The sequence below is a fragment of the Salmo salar genome, chromosome ssa02 (genome assembly GCF_905237065.1).
Source record: "Salmo salar chromosome ssa02, Ssal_v3.1, whole genome shotgun sequence".
Classification (NCBI taxonomy): Eukaryota; Metazoa; Chordata; class Actinopteri; order Salmoniformes; family Salmonidae; genus Salmo; species Salmo salar.
In genome coordinates this window covers 47,075,674-47,101,327 of record NC_059443.1, presented here as the reverse complement: position 1 = coordinate 47,101,327, position 25,654 = coordinate 47,075,674, and the positions used below count along the sequence as shown (strand labels likewise).

General features: G+C 41.5%; 1 protein-coding gene across 8 annotated transcripts in view; it reads right to left on the bottom strand.

Annotated features, from left to right (window-relative positions):
* Positions 1-25,654, bottom strand: part of ptprub (protein tyrosine phosphatase receptor type Ub) — a 406,174-nt gene that overhangs the window by 169,396 nt on the left and 211,124 nt on the right. For all 8 annotated transcript variants that reach the window (XM_014169371.2, XM_014169389.2, XM_014169399.2 and 5 more), the window contains exons 4-5: positions 12,953-13,034; positions 7,865-7,980 (exon numbers count right to left, since the gene is read on the bottom strand). In XM_014169371.2, the coding sequence (XP_014024846.1) occupies positions 7,865-7,980; positions 12,953-13,034 (198 nt within the window). The remainder of the gene's footprint in view (positions 1-7,864; positions 7,981-12,952; positions 13,035-25,654) is intronic.

Sequence of the window (25,654 nt, the reverse complement as noted above, 5' to 3'; positions counted from 1 at the left end):
AACCACCTAACCGAGGAACTCAATTTAACCTTGCGCAATACCCTAGATGCAGTTGCACCCCTAAAAACTAAAAACATCTGTCATAAGAAACTAGCTCCCTGGTATACAGAAAATACACGAGCTCTGAAGCAAGCTTCCAGAAAATTGGAACGGAAATGGCGCAACACCAAACTGGAAGTCTTCCGACTAGCTTGGAAAGACAGTACCGAAGAGCCCTTACTGCTGCTCGATCATCCTATTTTTCCAACTTAATTGAGGAAAATAAGAACAATCCGAAATTTCATTTTGATACTGTCGCAAAGCTAACTAAAAAGCAGCCTCCGCAAATGGAGGATGGCTTTCACTTCAGCAGTAATAAATTTATGAACTTCTTTGAGGAAAAGATCATGATCATTAGAAAGCAAATTACAGACTCCTCTTTAAATCTGGTTATTCCTCCAAAGCTCCATTGTCCTGAGTCTGCACAACTCTGCCAGGACCTAGGATCAAGGGAGATACTAAAGTGTTTTAGTACTATATCTCTTGACGCAATGATGAAAATAATCATGGCCTCCAAACCCTCAAGCTGCATACTGGACCCTATTCCAACTAAACTACTGAAAGAGCTGCTTCCTGTGCTTGGCCCTCCTATGTTGAACATAATAAACGGCTCTCTATCCACCGGATGTGTACCAAGCTCACTAAAAGTGGCAGTAATAAAGCCTCTCTTGAAAAAGCCGAATCTTGATCCAGAAATTATAAAAAACTATCGGCCTATATCGAATCTTCCATTCCTCTCAAAAATTTTTGAAAAAGCTGTTGCACAGCAACTCACTGCCTTCCTGAAGACAAACAATGTATACGAAACGCTTCAGTCTGGTTTTAGACCCCATCATAGCACTGAGACTGCACTTGTGAAGGTGGTAAATGACCTTTTAATGACGTCAGACCGAGGCTCTGCATCTGTCCTCGTGCTCCTAGATCTTAGTGCCGCTTTTGATACCATCGATCACCACATTCTTTTGGAGAGATTGGAAACCCAAATTGGTCTACATGGACAAGTTCTGGCCTGGTTTAGATCTTATCTGTCGGAAAGATATCAGTTTGTCTCTGTGAATGGTTTGTCCTCTGACAAATCAATTGTACATTTCGGTGTTCCTCAAGGTTCCGTTTTAGGACCACTATTGTTTTCACTATATATTTTACCTCTTGGGGATGTCATTCGAAAACATAATGTTAAATTTCACTGCTATGCGGACGACACACAGCTGTACATTTCAATGAAACATGGTGAAGCCCCAAAATTTCCCTCGCTAGAAGCCTGTGTTTCAGACATAAAGAAGTGGATGGCTGCAAACTTTCTACTTTTAAACTCGGACAAAACAGAGATGCTTGTTCTAGGTCCCAAGAAACAAAGAGATCTTCTGTTGAATCTGACAATTAATCTGGATGGTTGTACAGTCGTCTCAAATAAAACTGTGAAGGACCTCGGCGTTACTCTGGACCCTGATCTCTCTTTTGAAGAACATATCAAGACTGTTTCAAGGACAGCTTTTTTCCATCTACGTAACATTGAAACAATCAGAAATGTTCTGTCCAAAAATGACGCAGAAAAATTAATCCATGCTTTTGTTACTTCTAGGCTGGACTACTGCAATGCTCTACTTTCCGGCTACCCGGATAAAGCACTAAATAAACTTCAGTTAGTGCTAAATACGGCTGCTAGAATCCTGACTAGAACCAAAAAATTTGATCATATTACCCCAGTGCTAGCCTCCCTACACTGGCTTCCTGTTAAGGCAAGGGCTGATTTCAAGGTTTTACTGCTAACCTACAAAGCATTACATGGGCTTGCTGCTACCTATCTTTCCGATTTGGTCCTGCCGTACATACCTACACGTACGCTACGGTCACAAGACGCAGGCCTCCTAATTGTCCCTAGAATTTCTAAGCAAACGGCTGGAGGTAGGGCTTTCTCCTATAGAGCTCCATTTTTATGGAATGGTCTGCCTACCAATGTGAGAGACGCAGACTCAGTCTCAACCTTTAAGTCTTTACTGAAGACTTATCTCTTCAGTAGGTCCTATGATTAAGTATAGTCTGGCCCAGGAGTGTGAAGGTGAACGGAAAGGCTGGAGCAACGAACCGCCCTTGCTGTCTCTGCCTTGCCGGTTCCCCTCTTTCCACTGGGATTCTCTGCCTCTAACCCTTTTACAGGGGCTGAGTCACTGGCCTACTGGTGTTCTTCCATGCCGTCCATGGGAGGGGTGCGTCACTTGAGTGGGTTGAGTCACTGACGTGGTCTTCCTGTCTGGGTTGGCGCCCCCCCTTGGGTTGTGCCATGGCGGAGATCGTTGTGGGCTATACTCGGCCTTGTCTTAGGACGGTAAGTTGGTGGTTGGAGACATCCCTCTAGTGGTGTGGGGGCTGTGCTTTGGCAAAGTGGGTGGGGTTATATCCTGCCTGTTTGGCCCTGTCCGGGGTATCATCGGATGGGGCCACAGTGTCTTCTGATCCCTCCTGTCTCAGCGTCCAGTATTTATGCTGCAGTAGTTTATGTGTCGGGGGCTAGGGTCAGTCTGTTACATCTGGAGTATTTCTCTTGTCTTATCCGGTGTCCTGTGTGTATTTAAATATGCTCTCTCTAATTCTCTCTTTCTCTCTTTCTGTCTTTCTCTCGGAGGACCTGAGCCCTAGGACCATGCCTCAGGACTACCTGGTATGATGACTCCTTGCTGTCCCCAGTCCACCTGGCCGTGCTGCTGCTCCAGTTTCAACTGTTCTGCCTGCGGCTATGGAACCCTGACCTGTTCACCGGACGTGCTTGTTGCACCCTCGACAACTACTATGATTATTATTATTTGACCATGCTGGTCATTTATGAACATTTTAACATTTTGACCATGTTCTGTTATAATATCCACCCTGCACAGCCAGAAGAGGACTGGCCACCCCTCATAGCCTGGTTCCTCTCTAGGTTTCTTCCTAGGTTTTTGGCCTTTCTAGGGAGTTTTTCCTAGGGAGTTTTTCCTAGCCACCGTGCTTCTTTCACATGCTTTGCTTGCTGTTTGGGGTTTTAGGCTGGGTTTCTGTACAGCACTTTGAGAATATCAGCTGATGTACGAAGGGCTATATAAAAATAAATTTGATTTGAAAAAATAAATTTGATTATAATGTCTTAGAAATCAAAACATACAGTATATGGGCTGCATGATGCGACTATAGGCTATTGTGATCTGTTCCTTGCCTCAGGCTGCTCATACGTGTGCACGCTGTTCTCTCATCAAATGATCATATTTTCACCCATCAGACTATTCTCAATTTAATCTTGTCTTTACTAACACTTTGCCAGTTGGTCAGCGCATGCTTGGAGTACACATCCGCTAATCCGTCTGGCCCAGCGGCCTTGTGAATGTTGACCTGTTTAATGGTCTAACTCACATCGGCTGTGGAGAGTGTGAACACACTAAAATTAGTTTCAATTTAAAATGGCTCATTGTCAAATGGGCAGGAACAGGGCCAGGAGTAAAAATATATGTCATCTGTATGCACTCAAATAGAGAATGGAGGCCGCGTTGCCACTGTTCATTTTTCAATCATGCCGGGTAAGCTACCACTCCGGTTTTATAGTAGAGCACGTGCTTAATATGAGCAACTGAGGAATAAATACAGTAGCATCTGGATCCTCCTCTTTCTAAGGGCAACCATCAAAACTCTGCTTTCAAACGGGATTGAATATAGAAATGTCCGGGTTTATACACTGAACAAAACTATAAACGCAACATATAAAGTGTTGGTCCCATGTTTCATGAGCTGAAATAAAAGATCCCTGAAATGTTCCAAAAACACAAAAAGCTTATTTTCTCAAATGTTTTGCACAAATGTGTTCACATCCCTGTTAGTGTGCATTTCTCCTTTGCCAAGATAATCCATCCACCTGACAGGTATGGCATATCAAGAAGCTGATTATGATCATTACACAGGTGAACCTTGGGTTGGGGACAATAAAAGGTACTCTAAAATGTGCAGTTTTGTCACACAACACAATGCCAGAGATGTCTCAAGTTTTGAGGGAACGTGCAATTGGCATGCTGACTGCAGGAATGTCCACCAGAGCGGTTGCCAGAGAATCGAACGTTCATTTCTCTACCCTAAGCCGCCTCCATTGTCGTTTTAGAATTTGGCAGTACGTCCAACTAGCCTCACATTATGTTTTTCTGCCGTGCGTAATATGCAGTTGGCTATTAGGCTATGTATTGTATAATGGCACAATCATTATTTTAATTCAGGCTTTTTGGGGGGGGATTGGGCTCATACACTAAGTGTATAAAACATTGATCGTTCCATGACATACTGACCAGGTGAATCCAGGTGAAAGCTATGATCCCTTATAGATGTCACCTGTTAAATCCAATTCAATCAGTATAGGTGAAGGGGAGGAGACAGGTTAAAGAAAGATTTTTAAGCCTTGAGACAATTGAGACATGGATTGTGTATGTGTGCTATTCAGAGGGTGAATGAACGGGCAAGACAAAATATTTAAGTGCCTTTGAACAGGGTATGGTAGTAGGTGCCAGGCACACCGGTTTGTGTCAAGAACGGTAATGCTGCTGGGCTTTCAAGCTCAACAGTTTCCTGTGTGTATCAAGAATAGTCTACCACCCAAAGGACATCCAGGCAACTTGACACAACTGCGGGAAACATTGGCGTCAACATGATTGGCATCAACATTCCTGTGGAATGCTGCACAATAAGGTTTAATATTCGTATGGGTGTTCTGAATTAATCATCACCTTAAAAGCACTGTCCATTTCGTAGTGTTAGGCTTTCAAACAACATCCACAATATTTGTGTATGCTCCATCTTTTTAAACCAGCTAAATGGAGTGCCATATTTGAGGCAGTCTGCATAGTAAGATTATTGTTCCCTTGGTGGAGCCATGACACTCAGCTAACAACATAATAACTAAATATGTTTCAATTATTGCTATCCAGGCCATTTGAGTTGAGTGATTAAAAAGGATGATTGTCCAGCAGCATAACATTTAAATTTGAATGGCAGGGGACATCCCTCTGATTTAAACATGTACAATTACAATCAGGTATCCTTTAATACAAACAAATGAAATCTTGTCAAGATAATTCTCACGTCACCCCGCTCCTCCGCTCTCTCCACTGGCTTCCAGTTGAAGCTCGCTTCCGCTACGAGACCATGGTGATTGCCTACGGAGCTGTGAAGGGAACGGCACCTCCATACCTTCAGGCTCTGATCAGGCCCTACACCCAAACAAGGGCACTGCGTTCATCCACCACTGGCCTGCTGGCCCCCCTACCTCTGAGGAAGCACAGTTCCCGCTCAGCCCAGTCAAAACTGTTCGCTGCTCTGGCACCCCAATGGTGGAACAAGCTCCCTCACGACGCCAGGACAGCGGAGTCAATCACCACCTTCCGGAGACACCTGAAACCCCACCTCTTTAAGGAATACCTAGGATAGGATAAAGTAATCCTTCTAACCCCCCCCTTAAAATATTTAGATGCACTATTGTAAAGTGGTTGTTCCACTGGATATCATAAGGTGAATGCACCATTTTGTAAGTCGCTCTGGATAAGAGCGTCTGCTAAATGACTTAAATGTAATGTAAATGTAATAATAATGATTATGAGAGCAATGTTGGTTATGAGGGCCATTAGTTAATTCAGCGCAGGTGCCGGTAGTCAGTCTTCTTTTGTGTCCATACTATAGCAATATAGGGTGTTATCACCACCCAGCACTCACAGTCCTGCAAAACACTATGGAGCCAATACATTTAAATCCACATGAGTAGCTAAAAGTGCATGGCTGGTGGGCTTAATGTTTCACCATGTAGTCACTCTAATGTGTAGTCTTGCAGATGAATAGCAGGGGGTAAGCTTTCATGTTTTGGTACAGAGCAAAAGAAAACGAAAGAGAGAAAATGACTCTGACACCAGTGCTCTTCAAAGCCAGAATATACCACGGAGAAGGAGTGGGCACGACAAAGGTAGAGAGAGAGCACAGGAGGAAAAATAACAAAAACAAAAAGAGAGTACTGGTGCTGGGAAAGAAATCTGCAGTTGAGATGTTGTTGAATGAAAGGAGGTATCCCACTGAACCCTTCAAGGCATTTCTCACATTGTTCTATTCCATTATCACCACAAGTATCCTTCAAGCCTATAGTCTCAACAACAGGCCACCTTGAGCCTAACATTAGTCTAACGTTTAGGCCAAGGCCTTTTTCAGTGTGTGAAATAGCAGGCTTGCCAATCAACACATTCTTCTCTCTCTTTCTTTTTCAGTGAAAAACAACTGGTGAGTAAACAGAATCAGTCTCAGAGAAGACGTAGGCCCGGGGTCCTCCGGGAAGCAAGTGGGATGAGCTAGGCCCCTTCTCTGTTTGCTTAGATGACTGGATGTGTGTAAGTCTTTGTGCTGTCCAAAGCCACAGTGGACGTGTCTGTATGTTTGTAAACTCTCGAAAGCCACAGACCACACAAGCCCCAACTGTCACAAGTAAACACCCAAACTCTGATTAGGGTCAAGCAGTGGCAACCAGTCTGGTCTGGTGGTCATACCAAAAACAAACCAAACCCTCAATCATAGACTTCAGTGTCTACTGCCCTTGGCTTACTTCTTTTATCTATTTAGCTTTTTCTCCCTCCACAAAAGGATATTAGGGAAATCAGGTTAATCAAATAAGCCTGAGACGGAATATGTAAACTATCAGGCTGGAGCGAATTACTGAGAAAACTACCAAATGATCTGTTTAGTCTGGCAGGAGTTGGCATGGTGAGACTGGGTCGCAGCTGGTACACACAGCAGATGCAACAATCAAATGAAAACAACAAAACAACAGAGAGGGTAAGCAACCTCATCTAAAATGGCAGCCGTGACACCCAGTCATGTATCTCCTCATGCAGTTTGGGGAAGGCAGGCATCGAAGAGCCTTGAGGACTTTTGTTATTGCGAATGTTAGTGGCGTTATGACAGCTCCCTACTGGAGGCATCTGTCCTTGTGATGTGACAAAATGGTTTGTTTGATATCATTCTCACTTGGATGTTAGAGGTTTTGTAATGTTGAAGGAAGAAGAGGTATCAAAGTTGAAGACGATGTTGTGCATTGCGCCTCAAGGCTTGCATGGTGTAATTAACACATACTGTGGTGGTGGTAAGAGTCGTGGATGTGTGGCTGCCTGGTAATTGCTGAGAGAGACAGAGCCTGGAAAACAAAACTATCACAATGCTCTTTCAAACCTTTAAAAACGTAATGTTTTTAAAACCACTGAATGTTATTCACTCAGACATACACTGCAGTGGCCTACCTGACCTTCAGAGGGATGGAATTTGCATGAATAAAGCATACAAGTGGGAAAAGGGATATTAAAAACAGAGCCCTGCATTTGGATAAAGGAAGAAGGCTGTAAAGAAAGCAGAGCACTGTGATTTCATGAGCAAACTGGATTTTCAAAGGTGCTGGGCTGGAGAGTCTTCAAGGCTGGAGCGTAGCATTAAAATTCTCCTCAATGCTCTGCTGAATTTGAATAACTAACACAAGCACGTTTATAATTCAAAGACACTGACCTATCATTTCAAGTTTCCCTCTTTAATGGCATGACTACAAATACACTTACAGTAGAACTCAAAAGTGCTAGTATTCCCAAAGAGACCTGCATTCAAATAGTATTTGGTTTCTTTGAAATACTTCAGCTGCGCTTGATTGAGCTTGCCTGGCTCAATGGAACCAATTGAATAGCTGAAAATGAACCCAAAAGTGCAAACCCACCTGGCACTCCAGACAGACTCAATCAAACTCTCAAAAGTATTTGAAATAAAATAAATACTACAGGTGTGCCCCTAAATCCCCACTGACCTCCAGTAGGAACTTCTCAGCTTCCGATGCCCGGCCCGATGCCACACACTGGAAGGTGGCATTCTGCCCAGCGTTGACCTCCTCATCTCCCAGCCGGGAGAAGTGGGGTGCCTTATCTGTTGGAACAGAGCGAGAGAGCAGAGATCATATGACTGCTGTGCCGTGACAGACAGCCAATCACAATGTCAGCCAACCAGACCAACAAAATAAATGCTTTTATTAAAAATACATTTTACGAAGTTATGTGTGGCAAAACGCCCATGTCCTTCCATTTGAGGGTTATGCAGCTATACTAGGGCTCCCGAGTGGCGCAGCGGTCTAAGGCACTGCACCTCAGTGTTAGAGGCATCACTACAGACCCTGGTTCTATCCCAGACTGTATCACAACTGGCCGTGATCAGGAATCCCATTGGGTGGCACAAAATTGGCCCAGCGTCATCCGGGTTAGGGGAGCGTTTGGCCGGGGTTGGCTGTCATTGTAAAATAAGAATTTGTTCTTAACTGACTTGCATAGTTAAATAAAAAATGAAATACTACATTTCGTGATTTCTAAAGAGATGCAGTATATGATCATCAATCGGACTTTGTTCCAGCTTCATTGCCAGTGTGAGATGTGTGTGAAAGTATGAAATGTCACCATTGGCAGCTTTTGACATTCTACAACAACGTAATTCAAACGTTCATGTTTAATTAGATACGAATCAGAGACTAATTGTCTCCCATTAAGGACCTCAAAGCTGGTTGGAGAAGGACTCATTGACATACTGACATATTGCTTGTTCTCTCCCTTTATTGTCCTACAATAAACCCACAAAGAGAAGTCATCCAATACACAACTTAGAAATGAATTGCAGAGCCTAACCACTGGGTTAGAGCCTCCAGCACAGGCTCTCATCACCACAAAACGGAGGACAACCCAACCTAGTCAGGATACGTTACTTTAGTGGTGGAGTGGTAGTGAAATGAAAAAGAGGGAGGCGAACGTTTCAATTCCTGCTCTTCCATGTTCAGTGTTTCATTACACTGTTACTTTCTGGGAGAGAGAGAGAATTTGTTTATCTACTTTGTGTAAATAGGTAGTGGGGAGAGGCGGGGATGCCTCTTGCGTTTGTAGTCCACAGGTGGTCATGTTTCCCATGGACGAGTCCCCCGTCTAAGGTTAATTCATAATTCATCGTAGCTATGAGCCAGCATAAACAAACACAAAAACGAATGCGATAAAAAAAAAAACAGGTCCTTCTGTTGACTAAAAAACTTGGTAGTATAAATGTGTCAGATCACATCCCGGGGACTCTTTACCATGATAAATATTTAATTTGACTGCAACACTGGTTTCAGAGTAAAAGACTAGGACTATGGAGACTACAACAGAAATGTCAAGCGTACTTAGCAGTTTCAACCAGAATTTGCAAGAAGGAAGGAGCTTGGTGGCTTTTCTCCTTTTTTTTTCTCTTCGCTTTTGTCTCATTTCCTTGTGACAAATGGTGCAGGCTGGCCGTGTGCCACCATAGACAGTACTGTGCGCAGGTCCTGATGACAGTCTAAATGATTTAATGGTAGCACTGGGGGGGGTAGAAGATACCATCTGTTCTCCATGGGAAATGCGGGGAACCAATGTGTGGCTAGGCAGGGACACAGTCAGCATCTCTGATTGAAATCACTTCCGGTCTCCATGGCATGTGGTGTCTATAAAACCATACAGTAGAAACTATACTGAACAAAAATATAAAAGCAACATGTAAAGTGTTGGTAACATTTTTCATGAGCTGAAATAAAAGTTCCCAGAAATGTTCCATATGCACAAAAAGCTTGTTCTCAAAAAAATGTCTTTGTTTACATCCCTGTTAGTGAGCATTTCTCCCTTGCCAAGATAATCCATCCACCTGACAGGTGTGACATATCAAGAAGCTGATTAAACAGCATGATCATTACACAGGTGAACCTTGTGCTGGGGACAATAAAAGGCACTCTAAAATGTGCAGTTTTGTCACACAACACAATGCCAGAGATGTCTCAAGTTTTGAGGGAGTGTGCAGTTGGCATGCTGACTGCAGGAATGTCCAACAGAGCTGGTGCTAGAGAATTTAATGTTAATTTCTCTACCATTAACTGGCCTCACAACGGCAGACCAAATGTAACCTCGCCAGCCCAGGACCTCCACATCCGGCTTCTTCACCTGCAGGATCGTCTGAGGAGTGGGAGGAGGGGGTGCTGAGGAGGATTTCTGTCAGTAATAAAGCCCTTTTGTGGGGAAAAACAAATTCAGATTGGTTGGGCCTGTCTCCCCAGAGGGTGGACCTGGCTCCCAAGTGGGTGGGCATATAACCTCCCAGGCCCACCCATGGCTGTGCCCCTGCCCAGTCATATGAAATTCATAGATTAGGGCCTAAAGAACTGATTTCCTTCTATGAAGAGTAACTCTGTTGCATGTTGTGTTAAAATTTTTGTTCAGTATACGAAAAAGCATGCTAAAAAAATTATCCTCCAATTACACTGTACCGAAACCCTCATGACAAGGAAAACAAAGCCCAGAGTATATCCTCACCTCACGCACAAGTCACTTATATCTACAGTTGAAGTCGGAAGTTTACATACACTTAGGTTGGAGTCATTAAAACTCATTTTTCAACCACTCAACAAATTTCTTGTTAACAAACTATAGTTTTGGCAAGTCGGTTAAGACATCTACTTTGTGCATGAAACAAGTAATTTTCCAACAATTGTTTACAGACAGATTATTTCACTTATAATTCACTGTATCACAATTCCAGTGGGTCAGAAGTTTACATACACTAAGTTGACTGTGTTTTTATACAACTTGGAAAATTCCCGAAAATGATGTCATGGCTTTAGAAGCTTCTGATAGGCTAATTGACAACATTTGATTCAATTGGAGGTGTACCTGTGGATGTATTTCAAGGCTTACCTTCAAACTCAGTGCCTCTTTGCTTGACATCATGGGAAAATCAAAAGAATTCAGCCAAGACCTCAGAAAAACTATTGTAGAACTCCACAAGTCTGGTTCATCCTTGGAAGCAATTTCCAAACGCCTGAAGGTACCACGTTCATCTGTGCAAACAATAGTACGCAACTATAAACACCATTGGACAAAACAGCCATCATACCGCTCAAGAAGGAGATGCGTTCTTTCTCCTAGAGATGAACGTACTTTGGTGCGAAAAGTGAAAATCAATCCCAGAAAAACAGCAAAGAACCTTGTGAAGATGCTGGAGGAAACAGATACAAAGTATCCATATCCACAGTAAAATTTGTTCTATATCTACATAACCTGAAAGGCCGCTCGGCAAGGAAGAAGCCACTGCTCCAAAACCGCCATAAAAAAGCCAGACTACGGTTTGCAACTGCACATGGGAACAAAGATTGTACTTTTTGGAGAAATGTCTTCTGGTCTGATGAAACAAAAATAGAACTGTTTGGCCATAATGACCATCGTTATGTTTGGAGGTAAAAGGGGGAGGCTTGCAAGCCGAAGAACAACATCCCAACTGTGAAGCACAGGGGTGGCAGCATCATCTTGTGTGGGTGCTTTGCTGCAGGAGGGACTGGTGCACTTCACAAAATAGATGGCATCATGAGGAAGTAAAATTATGTGGATATATTGAAGCAACATCTAAAGACATCAGTCAGGAAGTTAAAGCTTGGTTGCAAATGGGTCTTCCAAATGGACAATGATCCCAAGCATACTTCCAAAGTTGTGGCAAAATGGCTTAATTATTGGAGTGGCCATCACAAAGCCCTGACCTCAATCCCATTGACAATTTGTGGGCAGAACTGAAAAAGCATGTGAGAGCGAGGAGGCCTACAAACCTGACTCAGTTACACCAGCTCTGTCAGGAGGAATGGGCCAAAATTCACCCAACTTATTGTGGGAAGCTTGTGGAAGGCTACCCGAAACGTTTGACCCAAGTTAAACAATTTAAAGGCAATGCTAACAAATACTCATTGAGTGTATGTAAACTTCTGACCCACTGGGAATGTGATGAAAGAAATAAAAGCTGAACTAAATCATTCTCTCTACTATTATTCTGATATTTCACATTCTTAAAGTAAAGTGGTGATCCTAACTGACATAAAACAGTTTTTACTAGGATTAAATGTCAGGAATTGTGAAAAACTAAGTTAAAATGTTTGTGTATGTGAACTTCCAACTTCAACTGTAACTGGAATAAAGGTGTTAACCGAATTCCAAATTACTGAGCTGGCAGATCACTTTTGATCAGCAGTATGTCGGGGGGCAAACATGTCACAGGGAGGGAGAAGCTTTGTCCAGGGTTTAAGCTCAGGTAGTGTTAGCAACTGTCGTTACCAGTTTTCCCATGACTTTTCTACTCCTCTAGGTTTGATAGCACACTAAGCCTGTGTTATCCCAGGTACACTGTGCACACACGGACAGCCTTAACCACTGTATAACAGCAATGGGAAACCACCGAGTGACAAAACCACCACAGGTCTTCTCCTATAGGAACAGCATTTGGAAAATACACTTTTTTTTGGTGCCATTTCATTCTAGAAAATGTATCTAAAAAATAGCAACTTCATGGCAACTAATGGATAATATTTTATTTAACATTTATTTTGACAGGTAGATATGCTGAGAGCAAGGTCTCTTTCACAGATGAGCGCTACATAAAAAAAAATACAAACACAACAATACAATAGTCACTATATATAATACAGTATATAATAGAGAGGAGAGAAGAGGTAATGTTCTGCATACTTAGAGGGTTCATTTACTTTGTGGGATAAATCAGAAAGAGGTTTCTATTTTCACATCTCTAACCTTGAGTCAGTTGGGCACATTATGAGTGCTCTTGAGACTAAATCACAAGGGAGTGGCTGGAGCTGAAGTGTTTTGGGAAAATGTAATTCACATCAAACCTGGACCCCAATTGAAATCAACCAATGAAAAGGTCAAGCTTCCATTAGCGTTCTCCTCCTCTTTATCATATGGAATTAACTCTCTACATTTCACTCTCTATATAGTATCGGTCTCTAAATGTTCTATTTTATACTGCTCCTTAATCCCCAACCACCTCCCTCCTCTTCTACATCGGTGATGGTACTCACAACAGGGATAGGTCAGGAGCAGGATGTCATCCATGGCGATGTAGCCTCGCCGCTCCCTGGAAACAGTTGCTTCGATCAGGACCTGGGAAGTAGAATTAAAACAAAAAAGTGAGATAGCTTGGAGTGATAAATCTTGAAACAAATTTGATTGCTGTTATCCTTTATACAATTGAGGCATTTGCATCAAATCAAACTGTCCTCCTTCTGAGGCAGAGATCTTAATTATTATCACAAAGCTCTACACAATTCATTGCACCCATAAGATAGGTTAGGGAAAAAGAGAGGACCTAAATCTTTAAGAATGGATACAAATTTGACCCTAACAATTACAGAGGCATTTGTATAAACAATAACCTGGTTTTCTGTAGTACTATACACTGAGTATTCAAAACATTAGAAACACCTTCCTAAAATTGAAGTTGCACACCCCACCCATCCCCCTCTCCTTCAGAACAGCCTCAATTAGGTCAGGGCATGGACTCTAAATGGTGTCGAAAGCATTCCACAGGGATGCTGGCCCATGTTGACTCCAATGCTTCCCACAGTTGTGTCAAGTTGCCTGGATGTCCTTTGAGTGGTGGACCATTCTTGATACACACGGGAAACTGTTGAGTGTGAAAAACCCAGCAGCGTTGCAGTTCTTGACACAAACCGGTGCGCCTGGAACCTTCTACCATACCCCGTTCAAAGGCACTTAAATATTTAGTCTTGCTTATTCACACTCTGAATGGCACACATACACAATCCATGTCTCAATTGTCTCAAGACTTAAAAATCCTTCTTTAACCTGTCTTTCATAACAAGTGACATCAACAAGGGATCACAGCTTTCACCTAGATTCACCTGATCAATCTATGTCATGGAAAGAGCAGGTGTCCTTAACATGTAAGACTTGTAAACATCCTTAATAAGCACAATGTCTTGAGTAAAATCCAATTTGGAATTATAACAAAACATTGCACGATTGATCATATTTACACCTTGCTCACCCTGATAGATAAACATGTCCACGAAAATAAGACCAACATTTAGGTTTCCAAAAAGCATTTCATTTTATTTGGCATAAAGGACTGTTCTACAAAGTGGTATAGGGGGTAAAACATATGACATAATTATATCAATACTGGCAATACCTGCGGCATGAAAATTGGCAAGAAAAGGACAGAATTCTTTAACCAGGGGCAGGGCCTTTGCCATGGTTGCAAATCTCAGCCTGGCACTTTTTAATATTTACATCAATGAATTGACCACTATTCTAGAAAAATCCCCAGCACCTGGACTCTAAAAGGTGATTCTTCGCAGATGACCTGTGCCTGTTGTCACCCACAGCACATGGCCTACAGCAGAGCCTGGACCTGCTGGAGCAGTACTGCCAGATCTGAACCCTAGCAGTAAACCCCAAAATAATGATTTTCTAGAGAAGATCCAGATCACAGGGAATTAGACCAAAGTTCTCAATTGGTACAAAATATATAGAGTACTGTACACACTACAATAACTTAGGTTTAAAAATAAGCTCAACTGGACACATACCGTGAATGAGGCAGTAAATGAACTGAGAAAGCACGCAGAGCGTTCTATGACATTAAAAAACAAATTCAAATTGAAACCTTTGAAAATGTGTCTCAAATTAATTAAATATGTCATTGAACCAACAGCACTTCATTGCAGCGAGGTGTGGGGTCCCACTTGCAAAACAAGATTTAACTCAATGGGAAAAACACCCCATTGAAACCCTGCATGCAGAGGTCTGTAAGATTGCTCAAATGTCCAGAGGAAACTGCAAACAATGCACGCAGGGGAGAATTAGGCCAATATCCACTAATAATAAAATGTAGGTTTACCAAGGCCTGCTGAGCAAAAAAAAGAGTCACCTCATCCGGCTGATCCTGAGTTCACAGATCTGTTCTACTAACACCACAGGACCAGAATATCCAATCAATCAGAATACAAATAATGATAACACAGTCAAAACAAAATTACATTACCTATTGGGAAACACAAACAAAGCAAAATGCCAAGCTATCTGACCCTAAATTGACATTATACCATGGCAAACTATTTGACCATGGTTACTGATCAAAACCTTAGAAAAGCCTTGACAAAGTACAGGCTTAGTGAGCACAGCCTTGCGATTGAAAAAGGGTAGACACAGCGAAACCTGGCATTTCACGACAAAAAGTAAAAAATATAAAACAATGAAAGTGTCATTTCCCAAAATGTGAAAACAATATTCAAGGTTCCAAAGACATCTCTGATGAGAATAGGCTACCCATCCTGTTGGTGGAGGAAGCAGAGAACTGTGGGTTGGCAGTGCACAAAATTGCTGCCTGTCATAAGATTTTATTTTTTATTTATTTAACCTTTATTTAACTAGGCAAGTCAGTTAATGACGGCCTACCGGGGTTGACTTGTTCAGGGGCAGAACAACAGATTTTTACCTTCAGCTCTGGGATTCGATCCAGCAACCTTTCCGTTTCTGGCCCAACGCTCTAACCACTAGGCTACCTGCCGCCCCAATAAAGATGATCAGCGTCTGAGAGCCCAGCCAATCTGCACATGTCCTCTATGCCATTGTTATTGTCAAATGTATGGTTATTTTTACACTTAATTATTGTTGTTTCTGATTGTCCTGTTGATAATCCTGATTATTATTATTATTGTAATGATATTAATATTGTAAATTAATCACTTAATTTTGAATATGTACATTGTGTCATATCAATAAAGCAATTTTAATTGAAGAGAGAGAGAGAGGAAAAGAGGAATAGATGGATACTTTCTATAGTTCTCTACAAGCCCCTGAGGTCTTGGGGAAATAATGGCTTTATCGGGAGGCACAATGTGCTGCCTGGCACAGGGCCCCATTCAGCATTCTAGCCACAGGCAGCTCTAAAGATATAACAGCAGATAATACAGCAAAGAAAGGGTCATGTGGCTCTGGGGACAGGTGGCTTCCGTACCCATCCTGTGGTAGAATAAGGTGGAGGTCTGTGGGCGCCAGTGAAATCCAATCAATATCAAATCACCGCCCCCAGTAATAGTGAGACAGTTATTAGACACGGCAGCAAGGTTTGTTTTCCCAGCATCGACGGCAGCCTGCCCACACATATGATCAAAGTGCAGCCCTGACTTATTGTTTGTCAAAATGCCCGGGCCACTCTATTGTAATGTGCAAGTACTTAAACAGGGAGTCAAATTGAGATAAAACAAATTCACAAGAGAACCCTGTATAAGTTTACAAATAAAGATAGCTGGGAAATCGAAACATATCCCAGATCAGACAAGAAACAAATCAAATCAAATGGTATTTGTCACACATGTGTAGACCGACCCGTGAAATGCTTACTCACAAGCCCTTAACCAACAATGCAGTTTTAAGAAATTAGACTTTATAAAAATATTTACTAAATAAAGTAAAAAAAATGATATATATATATATATATATATATATATATATACACATACACACACACACACACACACACACACACACACACACACACACACACACACACACACACACACATACATCATACATACATATATATACATACATATACATACATATACACATATATACACAGTTGAAGTCGGACGTTTACATACACCTTAGCCAAATACATTTAAACTCAGTTTTTCACAATTCCTGACATTTCCTAGTAAAGTATTCCTGTTTTAGTTCAGTTAGGATCACCACTTTATTTTAAGAATGTGAAATGTCAGAAGAATAGTAGAGAGAATTATTTATTTCAGCTTTTATTTCTTTCATCACATTCCCAGTGGGTCAGAAGTTTACATACACTCAATGAGTATTTGGTAGCATTGCCTTTAAATTGTTTAACTTGGGTCAAACGTTTCGGGTAGCCTTCCACAAGCTTCCCACAATAAGTTAGGTGAATTTTGTCCCAATTTTGTCCCGAGTCAGGTTTGTAGGCCTCCTTGCTCTCACATGCTTTTTCAGTTCTGCCCACAAATTGTCAATGGGATTGAGGTCAGGGCTTTGTGATGGCCACTCCAATAATTAAGACATTTTGCCACAACTTTGGAAGTATGCTTGGGGTCATTGTCCATTTGGAAGACCAATTTGCAACCAAGCTTTAACGTCCTGACTGATGTCTTGAGATGTTGCTTCAATATATCCACATAATTTTCCATCCTCATGATGCCATCTATTGTGTGAAGTGCACCTGTCCCTCCTGCAGCAAAGCACCCCCACAACATGATGCTGCCACCCCCGTGCTTCACGGTTGGGATGTTGTTCTTCGGCTTGCAAGCCTCCCCCTTTTACCTCCAAACATAACGATGGTCATTATGGCCAAACAGTTCTATTTTAGTTTCATCAGACCAGAGGATATCTGCTCCAAAAGTATGATCTTTGTCCCCATGTGCAGTTGCAAACCGTAGTCTGGCTTTTTTATGGCGGTTTTGGAGCAATGGCTTCTTCCTTGCTGAGCGGCCTTTCAGGTTATGTCGATATAGGACTCGTTTTACTGTGGATATAGATACAGGGTCCTTTGCTGTTGTTCTGGGATTGATTTTCACTTTTCGCACCAAAGTACGTTCATCTCTAGGAGACAGAATGCATCTCCTTCCTGAGGGGTATGACGGCTGCGTGGTCCCATGATGTTTATTCTTGCGTACTATTGTTTGTACAGATGAACGTGGTACCTTCAGGCTTTTGGAAATTGCTCCCAAGGATGAACCAGACTTGTGGAGGTCTACAATTGTTTTTCTGAGGTCTTGGCTGATTTCTTTTGATTTTCCCATGATGTCAAGCAAAGAGGCACTGAGTGTGAAGGTAGGCCTTGAAATACAACCACGGGTACAGCTCCAATTGACTCAAATGATGTCAATTAGCCTATCAGAAGCTTCTAAAGCCATGACATCATCTGGAATGTTCCAAGCTGTTTAAAGGCACAGTGTATGTAAAGTTCTGACCCACTGGAATTGTATACAGTGAATGATAAGTGAAATAATCTGTCTGTAAAAATGTCCTAACCGACTTGCCAAAACTATAGTTGGTTAACAAGAAATTTGTGGAGTGACTCCAACCTAAGTGTATGTAAACTTCAGACTTCAACTGTATATATTTATAATGAGGCTATATACAGGGGGTACCGGTACAATAATTGACAGATATAAACCTTTATTCAGTTTGGCATACAGAAGGTAACTTGAACTACCTTTGCCGGTTGGAATGTGCATGTAGAAAGCAACCTAGTAATGTCCTGTACCCAAGCCCCAGGATAGCACAAAGATTTTGCCCCAGGAACTGAGATGCTTTTTACCATAGAGCTGCCGGTGATAATGACTGGTGAGATGGCAGAGGAGGTCTGGCAGTTGATAAGACTATGCAATTAGTCTATTAAACTGAATATCTGACTCCAGAAAGATTATTTAGCAATATTCATTACACTATAGTTAAGTAACAGTATTAGAAAGGTCTATGAATTGTCTATATCAAAAGCAGATATTTAACCTTTTACTGCAGTGGGCTAAATCAGGGTCACACAGAGTGTTTCTTGGTAGTCTTAAACAAGTCTACTTTGAAACAAAAGTATACATCTCACACACATGGTTATGGGCTTTAAAAAATAAAATACCTGTAACATGTCAGATATAGATTCAGTTATGAGTTTGCATCCCAATATTACACTTTATAAAAAATCACAGAAGACTGAAATATAACATAACCGTTTGACATATAAACCACAGATTTTTGAGTTGTAAAAAAATAAAAAGTGTATTAATTATGAAATTATGAAAAATATTAACATTCCATCCTTGAGGCCACTAGAGTGTGATTTGGTCATTTGACTGCAGGAAAGGGGTATCATTGTAAAATGAATGGATTCACATAGAAGGCATAAAGATTACAAGGCAATACTAGCATTACAAGACCTTATTATAGGCATGATCAGAGATGGAGAAGTCATAGCCTGAAATGTCATGCCCCAAGAGTCCATGGGAAGGAGAGAGAGAGAGCAGGTCAGAAACAAATAAAGAGAAAGAGACAATTGAGTGAAGATCCTTTTATTACCAATTGACCATGTTTGGATTCAAAACTTGAGTTGTTGACCCAATAGTAATACTGTAGAGTTAACCTCCAATCAGATATCAGACCTACAGAATGTAAAGACAACAGAACTTCTGCTGAGGTGAGACAGAACGGGGTTTGGAGAGCAACAGAGAGAATGCTGAATTCCGGAGAAGACAATAAACCATCTTGCATACAGGTGATAAGTCACTTCGGGGTCTGGGCCGCCCGACATACGTATGATATTTCTGTCCTGTGAATGCGTGTGAGCGTATACAATGCCTTGCAAAAGTATTCATCCCCCTTGGCGTTTTTCCTATTTTGTTGCATTACAACCTGTAGTTTAAATGGATTTTTTATTTGGATTTCATGTAATGGACATACACAAAATAGTCCAAATTGGTGAAGTGAAATGAAAAAAAAATAAGCGGAAAAGTGGTGCGTGCATATGTATTCACCCCCTTTGCTATGAAGCCCCTAAATAAGATCTGGTGCAACCAATTACCCCCAGAAGACATATAATTAGTTAAATAAAGTCCACCTGTGTGCAATCTAAATGTCACATGATCTCAGTATATATACACACCTGTTCTGAAAGGCCCCAGAGTCTGCAACACCACTAAGCAAGAGGCAGTTGTGGAGAAGTACAGATCAGGGTTGGGGTAGAAAAAAATATCAGGATGGCAGCCATCGCCGCCCGCCAGCCAGGGTCGCCCGCCAGCCGGGCGCAACCAGGGTCGCCCACCAGTCCTCCGGCGCGGCCAGGGGCGCTACCTAAGTGGGCGACGCCGAGGGTGGAGCGGAGGCCACGTCCCGCACCTGAGCCGCCGCCGTAGAAGGCCCAGCCGGACCCTCCCCTTCAGAGTCAGGTTTTGCGGCCGGAGTCCGCACCTTTGGGGGGGTACTGTAACGGCCTGGCCATAGAGAGGGGTTTTTGTTCGTTATTTTGGTTAGACCAGGGTGTTACATTGGGTGGGCATTCTATGTGCATTTTTCTATGTTGGTTTGTTTCGTTGATTTTGGCCGTGTGGCTTCCAATCAGGCACAGCTGTAGAGTGTTGTTGCTGATTGGGAGTCACACATAAGTGCCTGTTTGTCCGTTGGGGTTTTGTGGGTAATTGTTTCTGTTTAGATTATTTCCGAACAGGACTGTTTTGCTGTTGGTTATCTTGTTTTTGTATAGTGTTCTTACGTTAATTAAATACAATCATGATGAACACTAACTCCGCTGCGCCTTGGTCTACTCTCTCTCCCGACAGCCGTTACAAGACCTCAATCCAATTGAGAATCTGTAGTATGATTTAAAGATTGCTGTACACCAGCGGAACCCATCAAACTTGAAGGAGCTGGAGCAGTTTTGCCTTGAATAATGGGGGAAAATCCCAGTGGCTAGATGTGCCAAGCTTATAGAGGCATACCCCAAGAGACTTGCAGCTGTAATTGCTGCAAAAGGTGACCCTACAAAGTATTGACTTTGCTGGGGGTGAATAGTTCAAGTTTTCAGTTTTTTTGTGTTATTTATTGTTTGTTTCACAATAAAAAATATTTTGCATCTTCAAAGTGGTAGGCATGTTGTGTAAATCAAGTGATACAAACCCCCCCAAAATACATTTTTATTCCAGGTTGTAAGGCAACAAAATAGGAAAAATGCCAAGGGGGGTGAATACTTTCGCAAGCCACTGTATGCCTGTGTGTGTTTGTGTGACACTGAACAAATTGGTATGGTAGTGTGCTAAGTCACCATGGCTCTCATGCTATTTCTCAGAGAATGACAATTAGCCTGCGTTCACGCAAGCAGCCCAATTTGACCCACTAATTGGTATTTTGACCAATCACATCAGATTTTTATTTTTTACATCAGATCTGATTGTAAAAAGACCAATGAGTGAAAAAAAGATCCAAATTGGGCTGCCTGTGTAAACGCAGACAAGAGTAGCCTTTTGGGAGGAAAGGTTGAAATAAATCAGAGGCAGAGGGATCAGACTTTATGGTAGACAACTTAGAAATACCTTCACAGTTTAACTGAAGGTGCAATTATTCTCCGCTGAGCTAAAGCACTCAATGAGAGATTGATTGCAGGCTAATCTTTAATTGTCTCGGCCATTAGGGCTGCATGTTATTTAAAGAGGGAGACATTCAAAACATTTGTTTCAATAAACAACAGTCTATAGATTTTACTGAGGACCACTTTACCAATTTACCAACTTTCCATATGTGCATAGTTTATTCTAATCAGAGGTTACTTTACTTTGAGAAAAAAAATGCAGAGCAAAATAAATGTCTGGGCATGCAGTGATTTAAGACTGAAATAAAATATACATTACGAGAATGTATTAAATAACACTGGAATGCGAGACCTTTAGAAGTGGTTGTCATATATACAAATGTATAGAGAATTTATTTGGAACTATAAAAATACTAGCCTCCACCCCTTCCTTTTTGGTTGGGAACTGGCATTTAGATGCCAAGGCCTTGCACTCACCATTAGACCAAGTCATGGAAAGATAATTACTCCTTAAATACTCACAGATTACATCAAATCAAATTTTATTGGTCACATACGCATGGTTAGCAGATGTAATGCGAGTGTAGCAAAATGCTTGTGCTTCTAGTTCCGACAGTGCGGTATTATCTAAAAAGTAATCTAACAATTCCACAACAACTACCTAATACACACAAATCTAAAGGGATGGAATAGGAATATGTTCATATGAATATATGGATGAGCGATGACCGAGCGGCATAGGCAAGATGCAATTCATGCTATAAAATACAGTATATACATATGAGATGAGTAACGTAAAATATGTAAACATTATTAAAGTGGCATTATTTAAAGTGACTAGTGATCAATTTATTAAAGTGGCCAATGATTCGAGTCTGTATGTAGGCAGCCGCCTCTCTGTGTTAGTGATGGCAACATGGTAAGGCACATCTGACCAGGTTGTCTAAGGAAATATATGTGTCTTTCCATGAGAGGGGCAGACATAGAGGGGGAGAGGGCAAGAGATCAACAGTCCCTGGTTAAACTTAAAATTGGCTGTCTGTCTGTCTCGTAGATCGATTAATCACACACTTTTTGTCTATAATGCCCCATTGCAGAACATTCCACTGTATCTATCTTCATTGTTAACCTACAGAAGTACAGACTACAGGACTCGGTATCGAGTGGTTAACTCTGGAGATCCCTACGATTACTGAGGAGGGCCAATTGGCCTTTTGTTTTTTGCACCTTATGTGTGGAATGATATCCAAAATACTTTAAAGTTGGAAGAATTGGTGCCCCTAGGGCAGGGCACTCCAACCATGTTCCTGGAGAACTACCGTCATGTAGGTTTTCACTCCAACCCTAATCTAGCACACCTGATTATATTAATTAGCTGATTGATAAACTGAATCAGGTTAGCTACAAAACTGGGGTGAATTGAAAACCTACAGGAGAGTAGCTCTCCAGGAAATCATTATTTTGTGTATATACAGTGGGGAGAACAAGTATTTGCTACACTGCCGATTTTGCAGGTTTTCCTACTTACAAAGCATGTAGAGGTCTGTAATTTTTATCATAGGTACACTTCAACTGTGAGAGACGGAATCTGAAATAAAAATCCAGAAAAACACATTGTATGATTTTTAAGTAAATCATTTGCATTTTATTGCACGACATAAGTGTTTGATCACCTACCAACCAGTAAGAATTCCAGCTCTCACAGACCTGTTAGTTTTTCTTTAAGAAGCCCTCCTGTTCTCCACTCATTACCTGTATTAACTGCACCTGTTTGAACTCGTTACCTGTATAAAAGACACCTGTCCACACACTCAAACAGATTCCAACCTCTCCACAATGGCCAAGACCAGAGAGCTGTGTAGACATCAGGGATAAAATTGTAGACCTGCACAAGGCTGGGATGGGCTACAGGACAATAGGCAAGCAGCTTGGTAAGAAGGCAACAACTGTTGGCGCAATTATTAGAAAATGGAATAAGTTCAAGATGACGGTCAATCACTCTCGGTCTGGGGCTCCATGCAAGATCTCACCTCGTGGGGCATCAATGATCATGAGGAAGGTGAGGGATCAGAACTACACGGCAGGACCTGGTCAATGACATGAAGAGAGCTGGGACCACAGTCTCAAAGAAAACCATTAGTAACACACTACGCCGTCATGGATTAAAATCCTGCAGCGCACACAAGGTCCCCCTGCTCAAGCCAGCGCATGTCCAGGCCCGTCTGAAGTTTGCCAATGACCATCTGGATGATCCAGAGGAGGAATGGGAGAAGGTCATGTGGTCTGATGAGACAAAAATAGAGCTTTTTGGTCTAAACTCCACTCGCCGTGTTTGGAGGAAGAAGAAGGATGAGTACAACCCCAAGAACACCATCCCAACCGTGAAGCATGGAGGTGGAAACATCATTCTTTGGGGATGCTTTTCTGCAAAGGGGACATGACGACTGCACCGTATTGAGGGGAGGATGGATGGGGCCATGTATCACGAGATCTTGGCCAACAACGTCCTTCCCTCAGTAAGAGCATTGAAGATGGGTCGTGGCTGGGTCTTCCAGCATGACAACGACCCGAAACACACAGCCAGGGCAACTAAGGAGTGGCTCCGTAAGAAGCATCTCAAGGTCCTGGAGTGGCCTAGCCAGTCTCCAGATCTGAACCCAATAGAAAATCCTTGGAGGGAGCTGAAAGTCCGTATTGCCCAGCGACAGCCCCGAAACCTGAAGGATCTGGAGAAGGTCTGTATGGAGGAGTGGGCCAAAATCCCTGCTGCAGTGTGTGCAAACCTGGTCAAGAACTACAGGAAACGTATGATCTCTGTAATTGCAAACAAAGGTTTCTGTACCAAATATTAAGTTCTGCTTTTCTGATGTATGAAATACTTATGTCATGCAATAAAATGCAAATTAATTACTTAAAAATCATACAATGTGATTTTCTGGATTTTTGTATTCGATTCCGTCTCACAGTTGAAGTGTACCTAGGATAAAAATTACAGACCTCTACATGCTTTGTAAGTAGGAAAACCTGCAAAATCGGCAGTGTATCAAATACTTGATCTCCCCACTGTATGTGGATGTGTAGTTTTACATTTCGATGTGTATTGTGTACACAGGGCTCACCTAGAAATGAGACCCTCTGTTAAAATAAAGGTTTTAATAAAAGCCAGGGAGTCAACGTGGCTATGTGTTTCCCTAGGGTGTGGTGAAAGAACAAAGGGAATTGGACAGACATAGCCAAATCATAAATTTATTTTTGGTCTGGTAAGGTCATTATTTTCCTATTCTTTGATCTGTCTTTCTCACCCCCACTACATCCTTTCATACAAACCAATCCATTCCTTGTACAAACAGAATCTATCAATAAAAGACAACAGAGCATGAAAACAGCATGTAGACATGAGTCCTCATTCCTGCCCAATGATCCATACAAGTGTGTTTTTAATAGAAATCCCTCCCACTCTGTACCTTTCCTCTCTGGTTATGAAAGCAATGTGTAACTGTGGTGGCAATGGGGAACTTTGGAAACAACCTGGACTCAAGGGTAGGCGTAAGATAGTAAAAGAAAAAAAACCGTAACACTCCAATTAGTTTGACATGTTAAGTTTCATATGGTATGTATTCATGTGGATGTCCATCATCCATTTCATATGATATGTTATGAATTTCAATTGATTGATATGTTATGAAATGCGAGTCGTAAAATACTTTGATTCGTACAATATGTTAATATTTTTCAAAACGAATGATATGTTACGTATTCCAATTTGTTGTGGCTAACATTAGCTAGGCTAGGGGTTAAGGTTAAGGTTAGGTTAAAGGGTTTAGATTATGGTTAGGGGAAGGCTTAGCTAACATGCTAAGTAGTTGCAAAGTAGCTAAAACTAGTAAGTAGCAGGGTTGGGATCAATTCCATTTTAATTCCAGGTAACTCCGAAAGTAAAGCAAATTTCAGTGTACTTCCTGAATTGAAATGGAACTGACCACAAACCTGGTAAGTAGTTGAGCTAAAATGCTAAAGTTGTCCGTGATGAGATTCGAACATGCAACCTTGTTGTGTTATATGTCTCCCCATCCACCCCTTTCTAAAGATCTAATTTAACTGCCCTGTACATAAGAATATGCACAATGGCTTCAGAAAGTATTTACACTGCTTTACTTTTTCCACATTTTGTTGTGTGACAACCTGAAATTAAAACGGATAAAAAAAATACAAAATGTCAGTTGCCTACACACAATACCCCATAATGTCAAAGCGGAATTATATTTTTTGAAGTTTTTACAAATTCATTAAAAATGAAAAGCTGAAACGTCTTGGGTCAATCAGTATTCAACCCATTTGTTATGGCAAGCCTAAACAAGTTTAGGAGTAAACATTTGGTTAACAAGTCATATAATACAGTGCATTTGGAAAGAATTCAGACACCTGGACCTTTTCCACATTTTGTTATATTACAGCCTTATTCTAAAATGTATGAAATAGTTTTTTACCCTCATCAATCTACACACAACACCACATAATGACAAAGCAAAAACTATTTTTTTGAAATGTTTGTAAATGTATTAAGATAAAAAACGGAAATATTACATTTACATAAGTATTCAGACCCTTCAATCAATACTTTGTTGAAGCATCTTGGCAGCGATTACACCCTCATGTT